Source organism: Nycticebus coucang, chromosome 9 (assembly GCF_027406575.1).
Source record: "Nycticebus coucang isolate mNycCou1 chromosome 9, mNycCou1.pri, whole genome shotgun sequence".
NCBI lineage: Eukaryota > Metazoa > Chordata > Mammalia > Primates > Lorisidae > Nycticebus > Nycticebus coucang.
This window is the reverse complement of record NC_069788.1, coordinates 52,892,677-52,918,359: the sequence shown is the minus strand read 5'-3', so window position 1 is coordinate 52,918,359 and position 25,683 is coordinate 52,892,677. Positions and strand designations below refer to the sequence as shown.

At 37.2% G+C, this 25,683-nt stretch overlaps 1 protein-coding gene across 6 annotated transcripts in view; it reads right to left on the bottom strand.

The window, feature by feature from the left end:
• ZNF322 (zinc finger protein 322) overlaps nucleotides 1-25,433 on the bottom strand; it is a 37,558-nt gene extending 12,125 nt beyond the window's left edge. Inside the window, exons 1-5 of one of the 6 annotated variants that reach the window (XM_053603309.1) lie at nucleotides 25,155-25,433; nucleotides 24,268-24,356; nucleotides 12,724-12,794; nucleotides 11,856-11,919; nucleotides 4,471-8,820 (exon numbers count right to left, since the gene is read on the bottom strand). In XM_053603309.1, the coding sequence (XP_053459284.1) occupies nucleotides 7,393-8,601 (1,209 nt within the window). In that variant the 5' untranslated portion in view covers nucleotides 8,602-8,820; nucleotides 11,856-11,919; nucleotides 12,724-12,794; nucleotides 24,268-24,356; nucleotides 25,155-25,433 and the 3' untranslated portion in view covers nucleotides 4,471-7,392. Of the gene's footprint in view, nucleotides 1-4,470; nucleotides 8,821-11,855; nucleotides 11,965-12,723; nucleotides 12,795-24,267; nucleotides 24,357-24,947; nucleotides 25,052-25,154 lie in introns of those variants that run through there. The other 5 variants (XM_053603307.1, XM_053603311.1, XM_053603310.1 and 2 more) reach the window with 5 other exon arrangements.
• Nucleotides 25,434-25,683: the final 250 nt, after the last annotated feature.

Genomic DNA, 25,683 nt, shown 5'->3' with positions numbered 1-25,683 from the left:
CACATGCACCAGACTGTGTATATATGCACAAATGCATGTATATTTGCCTATATTTGCAAAAAAATAAAGGATGTACCTACCGTCTTTGAGGATGGTAGGAATAGGGTGGATGAGATAGGGATAGAGATGAGATTTCTTTGAGCAAAAGTTTTTCTATTGTTTTAACTTTTGAATCATGAAAATGTTTTATACAGTCACATAAAAACAAGCAAATCTTTATACTTAGTAAAAACGAAACAAATGAACCTAACTGCATATCAAAGCAATGATTAAACAGAAAAAAGAATTCATTCAAGTAGCTTTTGGACACAGTACTCTGACTCTATTCCTGTATTGGGATATAGTCTAAGGACAAACGGAACTATAAAAAAAAAATCTGAATTTTACTTCAATGTATGTAAGTTCTTTATAGTCTTACTATATAGGCTTTATAATCAACAATCAATACATTGGTTATTGATTTTTTTGTATAGTAATTCTGAAACTATTTTATTGCAACATTAATATATTAATATTGTTGGAAACAGGTCCTCACTATGGAGAAGAAAGATAGGAACATGGAAAAGAGAAAAGTAAGGAAGAACTTTGGAGAGGTTGGATTCAAACTGGATTACGTGATGAACTCATGACAGGGCCTAAAAGTGATGACCTCCAGTAATGGTGAGTATACCTAGCACCCTAGCATCACTATTTCCCACTAAAAGAAATCAAGGGATACTTGAAGAAATGGCTAATTCCAAGACTGGAGCAGGAAAAGTAAAAGTGAACTTGAATATTACATTGTGCTAGAAAGCAAAAAAGTGCTTATTGATTTGTAAGGACACATCAAGACAACACAGGAGCTGGCTGGAAAACATTTCTACTGGTCATATTTAGCATAATTTGTACATCAAAAAGAATGATCATAATGGAGTAGCATGTCAAAATAAAAATCCATAAATCCATAGTGATAGAAAAGAGGCTGGGGGATACAAAAAAAGTGTTTTTTTTTTTTTTTTTTGCAGTTTTTGGCTGGGGCTGGGTTTGAACCCGCCACCTTTGGCATATGGAGCTGGCGCCCTACTCCTTTGAGCCACAGGTGCCACCCCCCAAAGAAACTTTTTTTTCTTAAAGATTATCTTTATAACAGGAAATACCCATTTTGTAACCACCAAAATAATACCCAGTCAAGAATCATCATGGATGTTAAAGCCATGCATAAAGTATCATATCATATATCATTTATTAATCACAAAGGGAAAAGGTATTTTTACCATGGAAGTAACTGGTATATACCCCCTTAACCAACTGCTTAAAGTTAGCATTATCAAAAATGGGATAAATAGACACCATATGTCTCCTGATATGAATCAAAGTGAAGTACACATTACACACTTTAAATGTAGTAATGTGTAATGAACAGTAATGAGATACATGTTGAAGCATTTAAAAGTGAAGGGTCAGGATCACTGCAAACTAATTTTTATTTTGTAGTATTTTTGAGACAGGGTCTTACTCTGTTGTCCAGTCTGAAGTAGTGGTGTGTGATCCTACTTACTGCAGTCTCAACATCTTGGGACACAAGCAATCCTCTAGCCTCAACCTTCCACATGGCTGGGACTACAGGGGTGTGCCACCATGCCTGGATAATTTAAAAACATTTTTTTGTAGAGAAAAGGTCTTGCTATGTGCTCAGGTGGGTCTCAAAACCTGGTCTCAAGCAGTCCTCCTGGCTTGGCTTCCCATAGTGCTAGGATTATAAGCATGAGCTACTGCGTCCAGCTATAAACTATTATTTTATTTTTTTGAGACATAGTTGCACTCTATTGCCCAGGCTCGAGTACCATGGTGTTAGCCTAGTTCACAGCAACCTCAAACTCCTGGGTTCAGGCAATACTCCTCCCTTAGTCTCCCAAATAGTTAGGTACCTGCCACAATGCCCAGATGATTTTTTCAAATAGAGACGAGGTCTTGGTCTTGCTCATATTCAGGCTTATCTCAAACTTCTAAGCTCAAGTGATCTTGCAGTCTTGGCTTTCCAAGAGTGTTAGGATTATAGGTGTGAGCCACTATGCCTAGCCCATAAACTATGTTTAATATTCAGAAAAAAATATATATATACACACACACAGTATAAAGCAAATGAGACAAAAATGAATTAAGTAGTGAACCTACATGAACTTTCAACTACTCTCTAGGTGTAACAATTTTTTTAATTAAGAAAATGGGAACAAAACCAAAACTAAATGAAAGAAAGAGTGAACAAGGAAGTAACAAAAGAGACAAGACACTCCTCCCCCCCCCCCCCCCGCATGTCTTAATGTGCAATGAGAAGGCAGATTTTCTGGCATTCTACCCTTTTGAGAGAAAAAGCAACAAGACAAAGGAGTTATTTATTCAATACATTGGTTTTCTAGTGCTGTATACAAAATCACCACAAATTTAGCTGCCTAGGACAATACACATTTAGTATTTCATAATTTCCGTGGGTCAGGTGGTCCTCTGCTCAAGAGTGGTACAAGGCCCAAATCAAAGTATCGACAGGGACTGAACTTATCTGAGTGATACTCAGGGACCTTTCCAAATTCACTGGTTATTGGCAGAATTCTTTGCAACTGTAGGATTGAAGTATCTATTTCCATGCTGTCTACACAGGACAACCCTCAGTTTATGGAAGATACCCTTAGGTGCTTACTACATGGGCCTCTCCATACAAGGAAATTTTTAGTTCTGCAAGGCTTAAGGAGAATCTCCAGTCTGTTAGGGTGAAGTGTTACAATGTAATATAATGGAGTAACTATCCCATCACCTTTGTCATATAACTTAATCAAGGGGTGACTCATATTCACTGGTCCCACCCATGCCCAAGACAAAGAGATGATACAGTGTGTGTATACCTCTACCAGGGGTGGAAATCTTGTGGGCCATCTTCGAATTTTGAGCAGCAGTCAGTATTTATTAAGTACTGATGGCATTCTACAACAATTCATGGTGTTGGACATATAGTAGCAATCAAATCAGAAATGTTCTGCTCTCATGGACATTATAGAGAAGCACATTATAGAGAAGTAGGCAGAAAGCGAATTAAATAAATATAAGCTCCTAAGAGTGTACAAAGAATTAAAACTGTTCATGTGATAATGGTAGAGTAATTCTTTTTTTTTGGCTTTTGGCCGGGGCTGGGTTTGAACCCGCCACCTCCGGCATATGGGACTGGCGCCCTACCCCTTGAGCCACAGGCGCCACCCGGTAGAGTAATTCTTAAAAGGGACTCTCTGAGGTGATACTTGAGACCTAAATAAGAGAGAACGTTCTGGGGAGTGGGATCAGTTAGCATAATTATTGGCAAAACAATCCTAAGTACTGGACAAAATCAACAGGCCTACAGGGCCAGGGGATCAGCAGGAACCAGTACAAGGCAGGGTTAGGGGGTCTGGATCATACATTAAATGTTGGTTGTCACCAACAGATTTTTAAACAAGAAACTTGATAGATGGTATTAACTATGTCTAGATTCTTTTATTTAAACATAAATGCTTTATGAATTTTAAAACTTAGTGAACTCTGTAGAAATTTTCAGGCCACAAAATCCAGGTACACAGGAAACATTAATTTTCTAAAATTTATCTTAATTTCTTCTCCACTTTTGGTTGGAACATTTCTAGGAAGATATGTTTTGTTCAACTATATATTTTTAGCGGTACAATTTGTGTAGAAAGGGTAGGACAAATGTTAAAAGTTTCTCTCATTTACTGATCCTCAAAATGATGTTTTAGTTTCCTAACATCCTTCTAACCTGCCCAATTATTTTGCTTATTACGAATGCATGGTTTTTGATGCATTTCAACCCACTGCCATTATTATCCTTATTGCTGCTTAACATGTTCATCTCCAGCTTCTGCATGTTGGTTTCTCAGTCACTTTAATATCTTCTGCAGTCTTTGAAAACTTCCTTGCTATTTGGCATGATAATACGTTCCAAAGTCTGCCCCAAATCTGCTATCAGACATTTCACCAAAGAGCCCTGGTTTTTTTACTGGGAGACACATTTTAAGAACATATGATTACTTCTGGAGTTGTCAGTTATTTGCAAAAACTAAACCACAGATGTTTTTGTTACTACTGAATTTTAGCAGGGCCCCAGCTATGGTTAGTTCAAACTATTACCCCTCCTTGTGCTATTTATGTAATGCAGTGGGGTGACTCCAAATGAATCCAATGTCCAGAGCATAAACAGTATTCCTTCCAAGTTTCCATTCCTCTCTGCCTCAGCATCAAAAATTCCTGGAATTCCAGAAATGGTCCAGGGGTTAATCGCTACAACCAGGCCTAAACATTACATGACTATTCACTTAATTCTTTTTTTTTTTTTTTTTATTGTTGGGGATTCATTGAGGGTACAATAAGCCAGTTACACTGATTTATTCACTTAATTCTAATGTAAATGAAAGGGAAATGCTATTTCTCTTAGTACAGTGGAGACAAAAATGAAGTTTTTCAGAACAAATGTTTATTTAAGAATTAAGGGCAAACAAAAACATTAAAGTATAGGAATACATCAACAGAATACAAGTTGTCTTGTTTGGTCTGAAATCTTGAAAAAGTTACTTAACTACTTACCTGAGGTAGATTTAGGTTGGCACTGCTTAAAGGGAACCTCCATCCATTCCAGAAGTTACCTTCTAGTTTTGGCTACAGGCTCCCAAGTGGTCCTCTCCAACCTCAGGTCATGCTATTAACATATGAATAATACCAACACCTTTTTCTCCCATGGTTAAAAGCCCTCAGACCTATTTCATACCCCCAAAGTTCTCTGTTTGAGGGCTAGTCCATCATTAATTAAAGACTAGAAACAATTACCAGTAAGATTAGTTGAAAGAGGGGGCAAGTCACTGCCCTGCTAATGATACCAACTTTGTTCCCTTCTCCAAGTTCTCTAATGATTAACAAGTAGCCATAGGACTAAGTTTCATCACCACCATGCCTGACACCCAATACTATTTTAAGTATTACAATTGTGAAACATATACCAGTGATAGGCATGATTTTCACTAAAAAGAAAAATAATACATCTTGTGTGGTTTATCACAATGGGCAACTTTTCATGGTACAAGAGCTATTTTTAAAAATTACTGAAACATGTCAGATCAAATAAACTTCCAGGATCTGTTTTCTAAAAGAAAAAAGTACCCTAGAATCAGATTCCTTATTATCACTATAAGCTAATATTCACTGAGTCTAAGATTATCATGATTATCAAAAATGAATTATGAGGATCAAATCTTAAGAGCTATACATAAAGTAGCAGTGTAGCAGTTGCTCAACTCCATGAATCCAAATGCAGTGGTCTCTGGAGTTTAGGGATCTGCTAAGATAAATCAAACCCAAACCAGAGAATTCAAACTAACAAAATATTTATTCATCCAATCTACAGAGTTCTGAATACTGTAGGAATCTAAATAACTTGTATGAAATGTCTTTTAATCTGAGGGAAGAAAAAAACTAAGAAGTGACGGATAGATCCCTAGAATTATTAGTAATTCCGGACAATGTTAAAGACCATCATATTTATCCCAATTAAACTGAAGTGCTTATCTTTAAATCTCTTGTCACTCTGCCAACTACTTTTCCCTTGTAGCATTTAGAATATACACCTTGTACTGTGGTTATTGCAGTCCTTTCCCTGTGTAAAAAGTATTCTGTCTTTCCTTGGCAGAAGCAAAATTAATGAAAGATGTATCATTAGGGGGCCTTGAATTGCTATAAACAGCAAGATGATGGAGTGAAAAGAATACCAGGTTTGGAGTCACTCAAAATCGTAATAATAGTCTTGTTTTTCTACTAATAGTGCATCAGCATGTGTTTCTTACTGTGCCCACTCAGGCTTAAACTTTATTTCAGTCTTTCCCTAGCCATTTTGCTAGGAGCTTACTGTGGGTGTCTATCACCGAAAGAGATGGTAGGTGAAGTCACAAAAATACGGATGCTAACAACATTATCATCATTATCCTGGAATTTGCATTTTGAAGAAAAAAATCTCTAAAATCAAAATTTCAAATACCATTTATAACATGAAAGATATTTGAGGGGAAAGGAAATTTTCAAGGATTTACTTCAACTCATACTAAGTAAAAAGCTGAGTATTTTGCTTCTTTATGGGGCTGGTCCTGCAAAGGGGAGACTATTGAGAGAGTTTTAATCTAGGATAACTTCTCCTTAGCCTTTTTGTTCTACAAAAAATTTCAATGTTACCACTGATACACTAATTACATTCTAGCGAAGGGCAAAAAAACAAAAAGAGGCAAAGTCAATATACTCCTTTCCCCCAACAGTAACACATGTCACACCTATCACAAGGTTACAGTCCTTCCCTTTATTGGATTTTTGAATTTAAAAAAGTGAAAGTAAAGCAATAATTAAGTGGTTCAGATAAAAGAAAAGCATCTTTACCTGAGTTACCCATCAGGTCTACTCTGACCTGCCCTACCTCCTCCCAGAACAAGCTTCTGGGTATCTACAAAATCTATTACCATACTGAGTCCATTTCAAGTCATTTCTACTATATGGGTCAACTATGAGAACAGTTCTTCTCATACATATTTTATGTACACAGATTCTCACTCAGAATCGACTCTATCACTAGAGCAAACTTCTTAGCAGAAAGGGTTCTTTGGGGCCCAATAAGATAGGAGCTTCTAGCAAAGCTTTTTTCAGACTCAAGGTATTTACAGGGTTTTTCACTTATGTGAGTTCCCTGATGTACCACAAGAGCTGATCACTGACAAGTTTCTTTCATTCAGACACTTGTTAAAAGTCTTTCCTCAGACTTTTTCTTTGAGGGGGAGGTGCAAATCCCACTAAGGCTCTCCGACTAATGCTTTTGCCACACTTGAGACAAATATACAATTTTTCACCAGTATGGCTTCTCTAATGGGTCAGATAGAGTTCTGTTTAGAAGCTTTTTTCACAGTTGGTGGACTTTCTTCCCAGGGTAGCTTTTCTGAAGTCCAATGAGATGTGCATATTGTCTGAAGCACTGTTGACACAGAAGGCATTTTAGAAGTTGTTCTCTGATGTGAATTCTCTTACAATGAGGCGGACAGAACTTTGCTAGCAAGCTCTCTAATCTCACTGCATTTGTAAGATTTCTCACCTGTGCTGACTCCTCTTATGAGTGATGAAGTTTTTCTAAAACTCCAGGCATCTGTAGAGTTTGTCATTAGAGTAAATGATAAGGTATTCTGTTAGGGCAGCTCTCTGGGCAAGCACTTCTCATATTTCCCACAATTGTAGGGTTTCTGGTTCCCACTGAATTCTGAGCTCTGTGATAAGTCTGAGATTTCCCTAGGGGTCTTCATCTTAATGAGTTCTCTGACATGTAAATACATTTTTATGGTATTATAATTTGTCTGGTTAAGACATCTGAGAAGCTTCTGATGCATGGGGAGGGCTGAGCTCAATATCTTTCTCACTCATATTACAGATATATGGTTTTTCACCAATGTGTACTGTCTGATGTTGAAGAAGGGCTGAGCTCTGGTGGAAGGTCTTATCACATACACTGTATTTATAATGTAGCTCTTCAGTCTGAGTTCTCATTTTCTGTTGAGCAACAAAATCCATACCTAAGAGGAAGCCACTCTCACAAGCAGACCACTGGTGTGGCTTCTCTTCCATGTGAATTCTTTGATGCACTATAAGGTCTGAGCTACAGTTGAAGTTTTTCTCATATTCAAGGCATTTAAAAGTATGAGTGTGAGTTGCCTGGTGCCTAATTAGATTGGCACTCCGAGTAAAACTTCTCATACATTCCAAACATTTATAAGGCTTCTCCCCTGTGTGGACTCTCTGGTGCACAATTAGGTCTGATTTCTGCCCAAAGCATTTTTCACAGGCACCACACTTATAGGGTTTCTCCCCAGTATGAACTCTTTTATGTACAATGAAGGCTGAACGGTGTCGGTAACTTTTTTCACACTTATTACATTTGTAGGGCCTTTCACCAGTGTGAGTTCTCTGGTGGCTAATAAGATCTGATTTCCCACTAAAAGCTTTTTCACACTCCAGACACTTAAATGGTTTTTCACCTGTGTGAGTTCTTCGGTGCCTTATGAGGTTTGTACTTCTACTAAAGCATTTATCACACTCACTACATAGATAGGGTTTCTCGCCTGTATGGCTTCGCTGGTGGACAAGCAGATCAGAACTCTGACCAAAATTCTTGCCACAAATGTCACATGTATAGAATTTTTTACCTGCATGTGTTCTCTGGTGTCCTGAAAGGGCTAAGTGGTGCCAAAAGCTCTTCTCACACTTGCTACATTTATAAGGTTTCTCATAATTGTGGATCCTCTGGTGTGAAATAAGATCTGAGCTTTGGACAAAGGTTTTCTCACACATATCACATCTATAAGGTTTCTCCCCAGTGTAGGTTCTCTCACACATAATAAGAGCTAAGTTTTCACAGAAGTTTTGCTTGCATTCAAGGCACTGGTATATCTGATCACCTATTTGAGTAATCTCATGCACATGAATAAAAATCTTTTTACCCTTCCGAGGGCATACATGATATATTTTCCTTTTTTGAGTTCTCTGATTACATTTCTCTTCTGAAGTGTACATTTTCTATGGCTCTCTCCTAAGGAGTTTTCCACTGGTCTTCTTGACCCATCATTGCCTTCACAGTCATTTTCTTGATAAGAATTTGGAAGATACATCTGTTTCAGGCCTTTCAGTCACGAGCATCCAGCATCATATATCCTAATTCCTTACTTGATATTTCCAAGTTTCCATGAGTTTCCAGCATCATATATACTAATTTCTTACTTGGTATTTCCAATCCTGTGAGACAAAGTAGAAATATTGTTTATATTCCTATAACTATGAAAAAAATGCTCAAAATTAAAATCACAATCACTTCAAGTGACTAGGAGGTTCAAATGGAGAGAGATCCAAATCTGTCTACTCAAAACCTGTTTTTCCTAGGGTTACAACACTACATGAGTTAAAGATGTCATGGCCAACAGGAAGTACAGAAGTGTAGACTACTGCTAATAAAAAAAAGTTGGGTTGATTCCAGAGAGATGTTCAGAGGGAGTAAGAAGTCACTATATTTATCAACTGTTAACTATACACTAAGAAGAAACATGAGAAACAAAAAGGGAGAAAAGACTATTTTCCATATCCTTTACTGAGTCTCTTCAGTAATCTTTTCATATGTTTGGCCCTCTCCTCATACATTCAGCACCCCCTTCTTTTGCCTAAGAATATATAAGTTAACAATTTTGCTTCATATTTTACTAAGAAAATGAAAGCAAACAAGCAAAACGACAAAACACATACACAAAAAACAATAAACCGACATTTTAATGCAGATTTATTATATATTATCGTATTCATGAATATCTATACAACATATACATACATACACAAATAAACATACAAAGTGTGTGTACATATACACACACACAATTATAAATACTACTATACACAAAATGTAAGCATTTTGCATATAGATCATTTCACTGTTTTTCTTTTTTTAAACTCTAATGATGCAATATTAATGCCAATACTAAAGAGATCAATATGTATACCTTTCCTTGCATGTGGATATTACTTTCCTTATTTTAGCTTGGTATCACTGCTAAATTAAGCCACTCTTGTTTTTTAAAAATGACAAAATTCATCTTTGTTAAAGGAAGCTGAGTTTAATCAATAGTTTAAGATATCAAAAATAAAAAAATAAAAAAGAACCAACAAAGCCTTCCACATGCTCCTACCACCACATCCACCAACCTGTTCCAAGTGTGGTCAAGTACTCCATCTTTCTATCTGCACCACAGACGACAAACTGCCCCTGCTCAATCAGAGGACAGCCTTTCTATCTGTGTACTAGATTTTACCCCATTACTTCACAAGGACTCCACCCAATAGTTTTATCCTTCCTCTCCTGCTTTATCAATTTATCCCTTTATGTTGGATCATTCTTACTAGTAAACTGGCTATTATCTCTTAAAAAACAAAAGCACAGCCAACAAGAAAATGTCTTTTAGCCACCGTAACTTCAGCTACTGTCCAATTTTTCTGTTCCTCTTCACATTAAAACTCCTCGAAATAAACAAATCTGTGCATTGTCTCTAATACTTACTTTCCAAGATTTCTGGAACATATTCTAATCAAACATTCACCTTCCCTCCCCCTTCCACCAAAACTGCTCCTAGTTATCATGCTGGCTCTTTTCTCTGCCCTTCTTCAACTTAGATTCATAGCATTCCAGTCACCCTGGGTCTTTGCTATTGTTCAAACAAGACAGATTTACTGTTATTTCAGGATCTTTGTCCTTGTTCTCTTGCTCTGGCTAAAGGGGATAGCCTCCAGATATCTTCAAGGTTCCCTCCCTCATCTCACTGAAAGTTTTTGTTCAACTGTGATTTTCTTAGTGAGTCCATTTCCAATCATTCTTTTTTCTTTTTCCTAAACATCTTATTCTAAATTATAACACATCTCCATCCCAGCTGACTCACACAAACAATACTCCTCTCCTTCCCTGTTTGTTTTTCTTCCCTGTTTGTAAGCTCCTTGGGGGCTTGTTTCATTCACTGCTGTTTCCCAAACACACAGAACAATACATAACACACCGTCAGTGTTCAAACCTAGAAGTTTTTATTTGGCATCCATGGACTCCTAACATAACCTGTAAAACTTCTGAAATTGACTAAAACATGCTGTTTGTTGTATATGCATTTTTCTAGGGAAGAAAGTCCACAGTTCATTAAATTCTCAAGAAATTCGATACTGGACTGGTGACTACACATTAATTTATAAAGGAAACAATATTAAAGCTCATTGAATATAGTATATTAATAAGTATAACGGACTAGAATTCAAATGAACACCTCACTGCAGAGAAAACAGAGTTAAAATGATACTGCAGGCTTTGATGGTTGATTGTGACAGTGACAGGTATAGTTTTATAGTCTTATTTATAGTCTAAGGAGTTTTTCTATAAACTAGAAGACATGGTACTAACATGATTATCTCTAGCAAGTGAGATGATAGAATGCTTTCTACTTCATCAATTTGCTAATCATGGTTTTCTAATTTTCATTCAGTAATTTGTATATTTTCCTTATGAAAGGGATAAAAACTCCTCTTGTGATAAGTAAAGTTTATTTAAAAATACAAAAATACATACCAAGGTTTCAAATGTTAACTCAGAAATGTACTTTAGGGGATAGGAGAAAGAACTGAATGGGTTGACAGAGTTCAGTTTCTTCAGAGTCAAGACACAGACAGATCCATAAGAAATGTAGCATCACAATCACAGAAGGACAGAACGGGGACAAAAGGTGGGGCAAGGCTAACAACAATAGGGAAGTTAAACAGTCCTAGAAAAATAAAGTAGATAAGCTTAATAAAATAACATGTTTATACAGATCCTTAAGAAATGTAGCACTGCAATCACAAAAGGATAGAATGGGGGAAAAGGGTGGGGCAAGGCTAACAACAACAGGGTAGTTTAACTTTATTTGAAAAAATAAAGTAGATAAGCTTAATAAAATAATGTTTATGTGAAATATGATGGCTATAAATCCTATATTTCAAATACTCTACCGTATCTCCATGATCTATGAACTGTCCTAGAAATTTCTTTTTTTTTTGGCTCAAATTACATCTTTCAGCTGACTATCATAGTTTCATAGAACTCCTTAGACTATAAGACCAAAGTATACTTTGTCACTGCCACAGTGAACCCTCAAAGCCTGATGTATCATAAAGAGTGTTACTATTTTCTTTTATTAAACTGCATTTATAAAACTAAATGCCATGTATCTGTTTTTGCCTTATAATCAAAGAAAGGGGAGCAAAAGACTTACCCCAGGGCTGAACTCAAGGTCTACTCCACCTCATCTCAGTTATGGCAAATTCACTCTTTATTTCCTAAGGGTGAAACTTTGGAGTCATTCTGCACCCTTTTCTCTCACACTGCACAATCAAGCAGTTAACAAATTTGTTGGCTCTATTTCAAATCATATCCAGAATCCAACCACTTCTCACTAGCTTCTGCTGCTCCCACCCTGTCCCAAACTATTCTTACTATTTCTCAGTTTATAATGGCCCAAGAGACTCCCAATTGAGCTGCTCCACCAGTCCGTCACTGCCTCTCTGACCTCTTTTTTTCTTATTCTTCTCTTTGCACCTTCCAATCCAGACACAATGGCTTCCTAGCTGTTCCTCATCCAGACATATTCCTCTTAAGGCCTCTGTCCTTCCTTTCTTCTGCTTGTAGACTTTTCCCTCCAGATATGTATATGGCTCTCTAAGTCCTTCAATGACTATTTTTTCAGATGTCATTTCTCAGGGAAGCCTTCCTTGACCACCCTATTTAAAGCTGTGAATGTCTCCCAGCATTCCCTAACTTCCTTTTCTGCTTTACTTATTTCTACTCTACCTATTGCCATCTAATATACTATGCAAACCACTTACTCATTTATTATACATTATTAAAATAAAGCAAGGATGCCTGTTTTGTTTGATGTTCTTTTCCTAGTATATAGAGTAGAGCCAGGCACAAAGTTGGTGCTTAATAAGAACTTGCTGAGTGTATGAATGAATTCTCATTAAAATTCTACTTCTCCTCTTCTCTGATAAAAGAAAAAGACTGACCCCCTCCTCCACCCGAGTATGGGAGCTACTCTGAAGAGAAGCAGTCTGGGAAAGAGAAGGTAGTTAACTGTAACTTACCTAGAACCCACATGGAAGAAAACATTTACTTCCTGGTCTTTAGAATGTGATTTCTCAAGGGCAATAGCATTCTGTAAAACATAAGGACAAGAAAAGGATAAAAAGTTATGAGAGTATTTAGCATGTATCATTTACACCTAAAGGTCCTAACAATGAATAAACTATAGTTAAAAACAACAGATGGGTTTTCTTAAGTAATTCCTTAAATTCAATTCTGTAGAGAATAGCTATAGTCCTAAACCATCCATATGATTCTTTAGAGAAAAGGACAATGAAAGAATCTATAATCCAACTGCATCACCTATAACTTCCCTTAGGATCGTAACAACGTTGAAGGAAAGGGCCTTTAAAAGCTACATTTCAGTGTACCCTGAAAGCATCATCTCCCCCCCAGGAACTAGGGTTGCTCTGATCTAAAGTACAGTAGGGATTACAAAGTATACTTGCAACTATAACAAAAGTACCACCTAACTATCACTGGAAACCATGCAATTATCACAATTTTTTTTTAAATTTACAACAGCCAAAATTGATTTATACAGTATTTCAGACAAAAACAACTCAGGAAGCAGTCAATTATGGGCACAAAAAGAAGTCAGAAAGCAGACTTAACCACTGACATTTTTCTTCTCTCAGAAGCTTTAAACTGCTTTATTCTCAGTTACTGAGACTTTCGGTTCCTTCAACAACCTTTCTGCTACTAAGGATCAAAAGCAAAAACACTTAGACCAAGACAACATGTGGGGACATGAACTCAGCTCACAGCTGCCAGGATTAAGATGACGAGTTTCATGGTTCTAGTACCAGGTAAGATAAACACACACCAACCTGTTTTCCTCCCACTGTATACAATTATGAAATCTGGACAGAATGTAGGGTCTAGATGTTGGAGAACTCTAAAGAGTAAATAGCAAGCAGATAGAGTAAAAGACCAGAATTTAAAACACCATCCAATTAGCAAGGATTTTACTTTTTTTTTTTTTCCGGTTCCCTTCAGTATCCTCTGACCTAAACTCAATGCAGTCTGAAATAAAAGACATGAGGAAAACAGTAAAACATAATTGTCAGCTGAGGCTTTTCAGAAAATCTATGAGCTTCCACACCAAAATTTTTTTTTTTTGAGACAGGGTCTCACTCATTTGGTCACCCTCACTAGAATACCATGACATCTTAGTTTACAGCAATCTCAAACGTTTGGGTTCAAGCAATCCTCTTGCCTCAGCCTCTCAAGTAGCTGGGACTACAGGTGCTTGCCACAACACCTGGCTATTTTTTAGAGATGAGATCTCACTCTAGCTCAGGCTGCTCTTGAACTCATGAGTTCAGGCAAGCCACTGGCCTCAGCCTCCCAGAGTGCTGGGATTACAGGCGTGAGCCACTGTGGGCAGCCACCACACCAATTTTTTTTAAAAAAAGGAAATCAGTGGACAGAAAACTGACTTAAATATGGAAAAGAAGAAATAAAATATCTCTGGAAGAAACATAAAGAACACAGTAAGAAAACAAAGTCAGAGTGGATCATGGTGGCTGCAAAAATCCAAGTCTCTCAACATATCCTTTAAAAGCAATTAAGAACGATAAGAAAGCCAAACATCAACCATAACAATAAATATGGATTAATTTAAGACATCTATGAAAATTAAGAGATTTTCACCATGTCTCACAAAGCAAGACCAACTGTATGATAAATACAAGAGATACCTAAAGCAAAGTGATTCAGACAGGCTAAAAACAGATAGGAAAGGGAGTACCAGGAAATAAAAAACAATAAAAGGAGGGCTTTGATTCTGACATCAGGCAAAATAGAGCTCAAACCAAAAGGCATTAAACATATAAAGAGCACTTTTAAAATTATAATAAAGCTTATAAATGTCATAATTATCTATGTACCACATTACACAGCAGCCACAAAGCCAAAAACATATAACAGAAAAAAAACCTTATAATAGGGAAACTTAACATACCACTCTCAAAAATAAGCAATGTGCCTTGCTTCAAGATAAAGTGTGCTTGGCAATAATATTATCAATTCTTGAAAATTTTAATGCATGTCTCTACTACATCCTTCAATTCTCACCAGAAAATCTTCCAAAACCAAATCGAATGGGGGTGTCCATAGCTCAGTGGGTAGGGTGCCGGCCACATACACTGATGCTGATGGGTTGGAACCCGGCCAGGGCCAGCTAAAACAACAATGACAACTTCAACAACAACAACAAAATAGCTGGGTGTTGTGGCTGGCGCTGGTAAGCCGGACTACTTGGGAGGCTGAGGCAACAGAATTGTGTAAGCTCAAGAGTTTGAGGTTTGAAGCTGTGAGCTATGACACCACGGCACTCTATCCTGGGCAACAGCTTAAGACTCTGTCTCAAAAAAAGAAAAACAAAAACAAAAAACAAAAAAAAGGATTAATTTATGACTATAATTTGCTTTGACATCTACAGATTTTTTAAAATGAGATTTGCCTTTATAATATAAATTGTGATTTTTGTTTTACATATGGGTTTCTATAGTTTTAATATTTCAGCTTTTAAAATACGAGTTTTATGTAATTTGGTATTATTTTTCATCGTTTATGTTATTTTAAAAGCTCAAAATATCACATTGAAATTACTGTAAATACATTTAAAATTATCTATTTTTAGATCTTAGGAAATATTACAGATATTTTCATGGGTTTAGTAACTTTTTGTTTTATTACATTGGGCATGATACAAGAGTGGCTGTCACATAGGTACATAAGGTACTTGAAGACTGTTAGTTTAATTCTATTTTTACAATAACGTTGAATTCTTCTGAGTTTTGCATGTATTAAGTTCAATTAATGCTGAACATAAAGAGTATTTATCTAAAAGAAGTTACTGGGGTAGGAGAAGTAATGAATGTATCCATTTGCACATGGTTTACATGTTGTGGATGTTTTGTAAACATTTTCCTACATGTTCTAATTGTGTTTCAGCAGGATGTAATTGCCCTTATGTATAGTTAAAATGAATCATCATCTGGTCCTGTGTGAAAGGGAATTCTTGGTATTTTCTGTAACATTTTCCTGAAGCTGTTTTTGGAGAGTCACACATTCAAATACAGATAGCTTTCCTGATTGTTTGATTAACTGTACACCTGGTTTTTGGTCTAAAAGGAATTATTGCCACAATATGTTTTATTTATTCTTTAGATTTTAGCCTTGTAAGTTAAAGTGCTTTACGTGATAATGTTAAAAGCTATTTGTCCCTTTACTGGTGTGTCTGTGTGTGGGGTTGTCAAAAGGTAGGGAATGGAGAATGCAAAATGGTTTATTGTTCAACTGTCCTTTCTGATTCAACCCTGTACTGACAATACTTTCCAACATGATATTGTGATACTTCATACAATGCAGTGAACATAACCAACTTATTACCTAAAGAATGATTAATAAAAAAAGCAATAATGCAGAAGGCCTAAATAATCTCATTAAAACATTCTATATATATTGTACCTTACACCTTGAAAATAATGAATATTCCTTCTTCTGAAGCACACATTACTTCTTCAAAAAAATGTGTCATATATTAGGTCATCATAACATTCTATAAACAGGCATATTGTAAGAAACACTGTATAGTAAAACAAGAAATGTACTGAAATACAACATAACAAAAGGTCCTCTCAAATGAGGAAAAATAAACTATTAACTTTTCAGTTTCAGAAACAAAACATCTATAAAACTTTGTAAATAATGATAATTGAAAATATTACATATTAGAATCTATGGAATAAATTTAAAGCAGGGATCAAAAGAATATTCATAGCCTTAGGCACTTTTATTTTTTTAAGAGACAGGGTCTTGCTCTTTGCTCAGGCTGAAGTGAATGCAGTGGCCCAATCATAGCTTACTGCAGCTATGTTCCTGTGCTCAAGAAATTCTCTTACTTCAAACTTGCAAGTAGCCAGTACTACAGGTCTACACCATCATTTCAGGCTTTTTTTTTTTCCCCAGAGATTTGCGTGTGTGTGTGTGTGTGGGGGGGGTGTCTCACCATGTTGCTCAGGTTGGTCTTGAACTCCTTGGCCTCAAAGCCATCCTCCCACCTCAGCCTTCTAGGTAGCTGGGATTACAAATGCGAGCCACTATGCCTGGCTATAGGCATTTTTTAATTCAGTAACATTAAATTCTACTTTAAGCAGGGTACAAAAAGCTTTTCTTTTTGAGTCATACTCTTATTTTGTCACCTTTGGTAGAATGCTGTGGCACCATAGCTCACAGCAACCTCAAACTCTCAAGCTCAAGAAATTCTCTTGTCTTAGCCTCCTGAGTAGCTGGGACTACAGGTGTCCACAACAACAACCGGCTATAAAGCCCAGCTATTTTAAGAGAAGGGGTCATGTTCTTGCTCAGGCTGCTGTTGAACTGAGCTCAGGCAATCCACCCTCCTCAGCCTCCCAGAATGCTAGGATTACAGGTGTGAGCCCAGCCCCAAAAAGCTTTTCTATCTATGGCATAAGGTTGATCATTTTACTAAAAATAAACACATTTTGTATGTAAAAAAATAAAGTCAAAGGCCAATGGATAAGCTGAGAGAAAATATTTGTAACAATATTTGTGATAAAGAGATAATATACCTAGCACGTAAAGATCTCTTAAAAATAAGAGGGAAAACAATAAAAACCTAAGAGAAAAACAGGAAAAATAATTCTCACATAAAAAAAGATACATGAGTAAAAAAAGATATTGAGTAAAAATGTCCTTTAAACATATGAAAAGATGTTCAATCTCACTCATAATTAAAGAAATGCAAATTAATTATTTAATTTGTTTTTGTTGTTGCACTTTTGGCCAGGGTCGGGTTCGAACCTGCCATCCTTGGTATATGGGACTGGTGCCCTACTCCCTGAGCCACAGGCACCACCCAGAAATGCAAATTAAAAGAACATGAAATAGGGTGGCACCTATGACTTAGTGAGTAGGGCACTGGCCCCATATACCAAAGGTGATGGGTTCAAACCCAGCCCTGGCCAAACTACAACAAAAAAATAGCCAGGCGGGCGCCTGTAGTACCAGCTCCTTGGGAGGCTGAGGCAAGAGAATCACCTACGCCCAAAAGCTGGAGGTTGCTGTGAGCTGTGATGCCACGGTACTCTACCGAGGGTGGCAAAGTAAGACTCTGTCTCTAAAAAAAAAAAAAAAAGGAACATGAAATAATTAGGAAGAAAGAGGAACTTCCTCAAGCTAACAAAGAACACCTAACTACAGCTAACATCATACTTAATGATAAGAAACTACAAGCTTTCTAGCAAAGAACAGCAACAAGGCCAGGATATCCCCTTTTACCACTACTTTTCAACATCATACTTGAAGTCAAGAGACAAGAAGACAAGAGAAAAATAAAAGTTATACACAGTAGAAAGCAGAAATAAAACTGTCTTTATTGTTTTTTTTTTTTGTAGAGACAGAGTCTCACTTTATGGCCCTCGGTAGAGTGCCGTGGCCTCACACAGCTCACAGCAACCTCCAACTCCTGGGCTTAAGCGATTCTCTTGCCTCAGCCTCCCGAGTAGCTGGGAAAAACTGTCTTTAAATATCACAGGATTCTCTATGTAAACATCAGAAAGAATCAATAAAAAACGTCTTGGAGTTAGTAATTATAGTAAGGTCTCAGGATGCAAGGATAATATACAAATCAATCACTTTCCTCTATACTAGTAAAGAACAAGTGACATTTGAAATTAAAAACAATACCATTTACATTAGCACCCCCAAAAAATAAAATAGTAAAAAATAAAAAAAAGAAGAAAATATAGGAGGTTAAAAAAAAAAAAGAAAGAAAGAAATACAGGCAGTTCCCAAGTTAGAACGACCCAACTTACAGAGTTCTATAATTATGAATGGGCTCTCATGGCTCCTCATAAGGATAATTTAATAATTAAATAATAAAAGTAACAATTCGGGAACTAGTTTTTTTTTGCGCATGTGAACAAATCTGTGTGGCATAAGCAGTTCGTTGGCATAGCATCTTTTTTCAGTTATAATTTATTTTTATTTCAAAATATTATGAGGGTACAAATGTTTTGGTTCTTTACACTAGTGGCTAGTCTCATAGATAGAGAAGCAGCTGAAACACAAGGACATGAAGAATCAGAATATCCAGAGCTAAGAAAGTTTACAACAAAAAAAGCTGCAGCCTTTCATTAGAGCAGGGTTTGCTGAGCTCGAGCAATTTCCTAACCCTGGGTAGTTTACTGTGCAGTTAGTGAGAATATCAGTGGCTATGAGGCCAGTTACGATGTAAAAAAGAAAAAGGCTGTACTGTAAGCTCCCCTCCTCCACTAATAGAATGAAATCCTAATTCTTTAGCACTCAATCCATCCTCTCCAGCCTCTCCATTGCCATGTTCTGATTAATGTTAGCTTACCTTTGCACTTCAAAAATGCCCCTTCCAGTAAGCAAGACACTGATGCAACATTAGGTGAATGTTAACCTGTAACATTCTTTTTTGAAATTTCTCCTATCACTTATCTAACTTTTTGTATGAGTTTGTTTTTGTGTTCGGTGCAATAGAAGAAAAAGCACAATAGATTCTGTACCTTATGACGGTACAGGGGTATTATTATTATTATTATTCTTACAGTACTATACTATACTATTATTACCGCATATGAGCCATTATACATAGTATTGTTGTTGTTACTCTATTTTATTCATTATTTTTTTTGAGACAAAGTCTCATTTTGTTGCCCTCAGTAGAGTGCCATGGCGTCGTCACAGCTCACAGCAACCTCAAATTCTTCGGTTTAAGCGATTCTCTTGCCTCAGAATCCCACGTAGCTGGGATTACAGGTGCCCGCCACAATGCCTGGCTATTTTTTTTGCTGTTGTTGTAGTTGTCATTGTTGTTTAGCAGGCCCGGACTGGGTTTAAACTTGCCAGACCCAGTGTATGCGGCTGGTACCCTAATGACTGAGCTATGGGTGCTGAGTCTGTTACTATAATTATTACCATATGTACTCTGTTCATCAGGGATCCAAGTTACATACAAATCTGACTTAATGTTTCAGGAACATATCTTGTCTGTAACCCAAGGATTGCCTATACTTTGGTATAAATCTAACCAAATATGTCTATAAATTTATGTAAGGAAAACTACAAAACTCTGATAAAAGAATTAAAAAAGAGCTAAAGAAATAAAAGAAGTGAGTTCTTGACAACACAATCCCAATCAAAAACAAAGCAATTTATTTTATGGATACTGAAATACTGATACTAAAATTTACATAGTAAGACAAAAGACCCAGAACATCCAACACAATACTGAAGAAGAACAAAACTGGAGGATTACTGCTACTTGGCTTCAAGGCTTGAGGGTACAAGGTCAAAGCTACTGTAATTGAGAAAGTATAGTATTGATGAAAGAACAAATAAATCAATGGAACATTACAGAGAGGCCCAGAATACACCCACATGAATACAGTTACCTGATCTTTCACAAAGGAACAAGGCGATAATAAGGCAGAAAGATAGGTCTTTTCAACAAGTGGTGCTGGAGTAACTGGACATCCACATGAGAAAAAATGGATATAGGCACAGAACTTACACTATTCACAAAAATCAACTCCATGGATCATACAATGGAAGAATGAATAAATAAAATGTATTATATATACATAATGGAATACTATTCAGTCTTAAAAAAGAAGGAAATCCTGTCATTTGCATCAACATGAATGAACCTGAAGGACATTACATAAAGTGAGATAAAACAAATACACAAAGAAATACTAGCATGATCTCAATTAAACATGAGTATAAAAAGTCTAACTCATAACAGAGTACTAGAGATAGGGAACCTGCAGCCTTGGGGCCATATGTGGCTTTCTGGATCCCTGAGTGTGGCTTTCTGACTGAATCCAAACTTTACAGAACAAATCCTTTCAATTTTGGATTTGGTTGCGGGGAAGTATTTGGGGATCTGGAGGGCCACATGTGTCCTTGGGGATTTGGAGGGCCACATGTGTCCTTTAGGAAGTAGATTCCTCACCTGTGGAGGAGATGTTGGTCAAAGGACACAAAATTTCTGTGAAACGGGAAGAATAAATTAAAGATATCTGCTGCACATCATAGTTACTACAGTTAATAACAATATATTGTGTATTTGAAAATTGCTAAAAGAGTTTAAGTGTATTCTCACAACTTAAAAAACGGTATGTGAGGTAATTCATGTTAAACAGCTTGATGTAGCCATCCCACAATGCATACATATATCTAAACACGTTTTACACCAAAAATACATTGAAATTTTACTTGTCAATTAAAATAAATACATTTTAAAAACCAAGAGGATCACTGACCTAAATGTAAAATATAAAACTCACAGAAGATAACATAGGAAAAAAATCTAGATGACCTTGGGTATGGTGATGATACATAGATAGAACAGCTAAAGCCACAATCCATGAAGGGAAAATGATAAGCTAGACTTTATTAAAAGTAAAAAATTCTGCTCTGCAAAAGACACTGTCAAGAGAATGAGACAACAAGCCATAGACTAGGAGAAAACATTTACAGAAAACACATCTGACAAAGAGTCTTATTCCAAATATACTTAATGTGTGTTGTACATATACATTTATACACACATATATATTATTAAAACTCAACAAGAAAACAAAATGGATTAAAAAATGGGCAAGTCATGAAAAATACCTTACTAGATGTCAAATAAGCATATACAGATGGCAAAGAAACATATGAAAAGATGCTCAACATTATTATATCATTAGGGAAATACAAATTAAAACAAAATATTACTACACATTCATTAGAATGGCCAAAATCCAAATACTGACAACATCGAATGCTGATGTGGATGTCAGGCAACAGGAATTCTCATTTACTGCTGGTAGAAATGCAAAATAGTACAGTCACTTTGGAAAGTTTGGTAGTTTCTTATAAAACTAAACATGCTCTTACCATTTAATCCAGCAATCACACTCCTTGGCATTAACCCAAGTAAGCTGAAAACTCATGCCTACACAAAAAGCTGCACACAAATGTTTATAGCTGCTTTACTCATCATTGCCAAAATTTGGAAGCAACCAAGATATCCTTCCCTTCAATAGGTGAATGAATAAACTGTGGTACATTCAGACAATAGAATATTTTTCAGTACTAAAAAGAAATAAGCTATCAAGCCACGAAAAGACATGAAAGAACTTTAAATACATATTACAAAGAAGCCAACCTGAGAAAAGTTACATATTGTAAGATTCCTACTACATGATATTCTAGAAAAGGTAAAACCATGGAATCAGTAAAAAGATCAATGGTTGTCACGGGTTAGTAAGAAGGAAAGAATTAAATAGGTGGTGCACAATGGACTTTTCAGACAGTGAAACTATACTGTATACTATAAATAGTAAATAAATGTCATATATTTGTCAAAACCCATAGAATACACACATAAAGAGTGAACCCTAATGTAAACTATGTAGTTTGGGTGATAATGATGAACCTAGGTTCACTGATCGTAAGAAATGTATCAATCTAGTGCAATATGCAGATTTGACAGAGGGGGACTCTGTGCAGGTTGGAGGGGAACGAGAGTGGCAGGAGAACATATGGGAACTCTTTGTACTCTTTGCTTAATTTTTTTTTTTTCCCCCTTTTTTGCAGTTTTTTTTTTTTTGGCCCGGGCTGGGTTTGAACCGGCCACCTCCAGCATATGGGTCCGGCGCCCTACTCCATTGAGCCACAGGTGCCGCCCATCTCTTTGCTTAATTTTGCTGTGAATCTAAAAGTGCCCCACAGAATAATCTATTAAAAAGTGAAATCATTTTTAGTAAGTATACAAAATACTGTTTTTCACCAAACTGGCATACATTAAAATGTGTAACAGTGCATTTTGTTGTCACCACTGTAGGAAGACAAATATATGTTGCTAGAGGGAATGCAAATTGGTACAATCTCTCTGGAAGGGAATGTGGAAATATGTAACAAAACTAGATGTATATTTACCTTTGACTCACCAATCCCCTTTCTAGAAATGGACTCTAAAGATGTATCTCCAATAATATGAAAAGATGTATGCATAAAATTATTCATTAATGTTTATAATGGGAAAATACATAAAATAACTTAAATGGTGATATATAGGCACCATTATGGTATAACTACATAAAACAGAGTTACTATGCATCTGTAAAAGAGAATGAGGAAAATTTATATGAACTGATGGTCAGTGATTTCTAGGAGAAATTGTAAATTTTTTTTTTTTTAGGACAGGCTCTCATTGTGTTACCGGGGCTAGAGTGCAATGGTATCATTATTCTGTCTCAGCCGCCCAAGTAGCTGGGACTACACAAGTGTGCCACCATGTCCAACTAATTTTTGTATTTTTTTGTAGAAATGGGGTATGGCTATGTTGCTTAGGCTGGTTATAAACTCCTGGTCTCAAGTGATCCTCCCCTCTTGGCCTCTCAAAGTGTTAGTATTATAGATGTGAGCCATCATATCTGGCCAGAGAAATTGTAAATTTTAAAAAGCAAAGTGTAAAAAAGTATGTTACACTTTGTATAAGAAAGTAGAAGTAAAAAATAATACAAGTAATTATCCATTTGGCAAAAGATATTATGAAAAGATAAACAAGAAACTATGGAGTTTGGTTAGCATCACAAAAAGGTGAAAATGAGATAGAAAGAACAGGAAATGGGAATTGGTGTGACAGGGTGGAGGAGGAAGAGTCAGACATCTCCAAGAATGTTTTTGTATAAACACATGCATTTTTTACTTTTAGATATATGTTACATTTATGTTATTCAGTAAATGAATAAACTAAACTAAATAGACAAGATGGGAGAGAAAAGCATAAAAAGCAATACAAACAAAAACAAATAAGCTTGTGTTTCCAATGAATAATTACTACCTCAAATAATTCTTTTTTTTTTTTTTTTTTTTTGGCCAGGGCTGGGTTTGAACCCGCCACCTCTGGCATATGGGGCCGGCGCCCTACCCATTTGACCACAGGTGCCGCCCATCAAATAATTCTTTTAACAGTGTTAGGTCTGGCTCACGCTTGTAATCCTAGCACTTGGGAGGCCTAGGCAGGTGCATTGCCTGAGCTCACAAGTTCCAGACCAGCCTGAGCCAGAGTGAGACCTTGTCTCTAAAAAAATATCCAGGCATTGTGGTGGGCCCCTGTAGTCCCAGCTACTTGGGAGGCTAAGGCAAGAGAATCGCTTGAGCCCAAGAGTTTGAGGTTGCTTTGAGCATGATGCCATGGCACTCTACCAAAGGGTGACAAAGTGAGACTGTCTCAAAACAAACAAACAAAAAGAAGCAATTACTGCAAATCTATTGTGAATATGCATGTAGCATGCTGGAAAGGAGTAGGAAAAAACACTTAAATTGTTAGGACAGGACCCAGTTTAAAACTTTGCTATCTTAGGAGCTAAGAAAGGGCCAGTCTCTTTCTATGTATCTTCTCTCCTTCCTTTCTGTCCTCCACTCCTCACCCTCACACTTATACATAAACATAGAGCTTATACAGAAACACAGAAACATAAACAACTTACCATAACAAGAAAGACTCAAGATTGTCTTCCTTTTGGCTTCACAAGGTCTCTAGTTCAGAACTATTCTTAATACTCAATTCTTCCCTCTCCTAGAGAAAAAAATCAGTATGTAGATGATGACCTTGTGACATTTATAATTTTTCTAGAGCTGACCATATAAATATTCGGTCCCATTTCCTCTTTAGTCTAGACAGCATCCTTTAGCCATTTTTTACCTCTACTCACATTTGTTTAAATTGTCTCTCCTGTAAGTAACACCTGCCACTAATTGCAATCAGTTCTTTCCCAATGAACTCTAGACAAAGTATCAAGAATTCTTCTAGATAATGACTAAGTTTAACTCCACAGCAAAACCCTCATCCTCCTTCTATTGTTTCTGGTAATATCTCAATTTCTAAGGTAAAAGACCCATTCATGTACCACTATGAACCTCAAGGTGCACGTGGTAAGTGTATATAATACAAAGTTACATGTGATTCACTTTTTCAAAAAGATACGGTTATGAAACGATTAAACCAGAGCCTTCTGCGTACAGATTCAACATAACTAATCACTGCATTGAAGGTGGAATGTAAACAACATTCAACGTCCTTGTTTTTTTCCCCATATGTCCATATTGATACATATTGCTTAGAAAAGTGCCTGGCAGTGTTTACTGTTACCACCAAAAATGACCGTACTAAGCTTCTCTTCTTTCAACTTTTCATTGACGTCTTTCAGTTTTCCGTCCGCCGTCAGTGGGGCGCAAACCATACTCGGCGTAGAGGAACAGTGGCAGTCCTCATTCGCTTAGGGCCAGGGGTGTCCGGTTCTGCCGCGCCCCCGCCCCCATCCATGGACTCCCCCCTCCGACCGCGCCCCTCCCAGACCCGGCGGGCAGCGCTTACCCTGGCAGCCGCAGGCGCCGCCCCTAGGCCTGGGCACAGTACTTCCGGTTACTCTCCAGGACATTCGACTCCGGCGTCCGGAGACTCCGCCGTGGTGGACGTAAGGACCCAGCTTCAGGAAGGGAAGGAAAGTAAAACGGAGGAAAGTCAGAAGCAACTCCTTTGGCGCGGCTAGGCCAGGGGAGTTGGGTCCAGGCCGCCCACTGGGCGCTGTAGGGGCGGACAAGGCCGGATACCCAAACCCTTTCAGCTTGGCTCGGAAGAAGCCGATGCAGCCCCACCCCCGCAAGTCACATGATCGCCCAGCTCAGAGGATTAGGGAGCTCCACCCCCGGCCTCTGGGCCAATAGGGCCGGACCTACTAAAGGAGGCGGAGCTTGGGGACGCCTGCGCCCACTGGGCGGTTGGCGATTTGGTGCAGAGGGGGCTGTGCTAACTCAGTGGAAGACCCGAGTTGAAGGGAGGCCTTCGCTGCCACTTTGTCTAAGAAGAAACAACCTCAGCTCCGCTGCAGTTTATATGACAATTA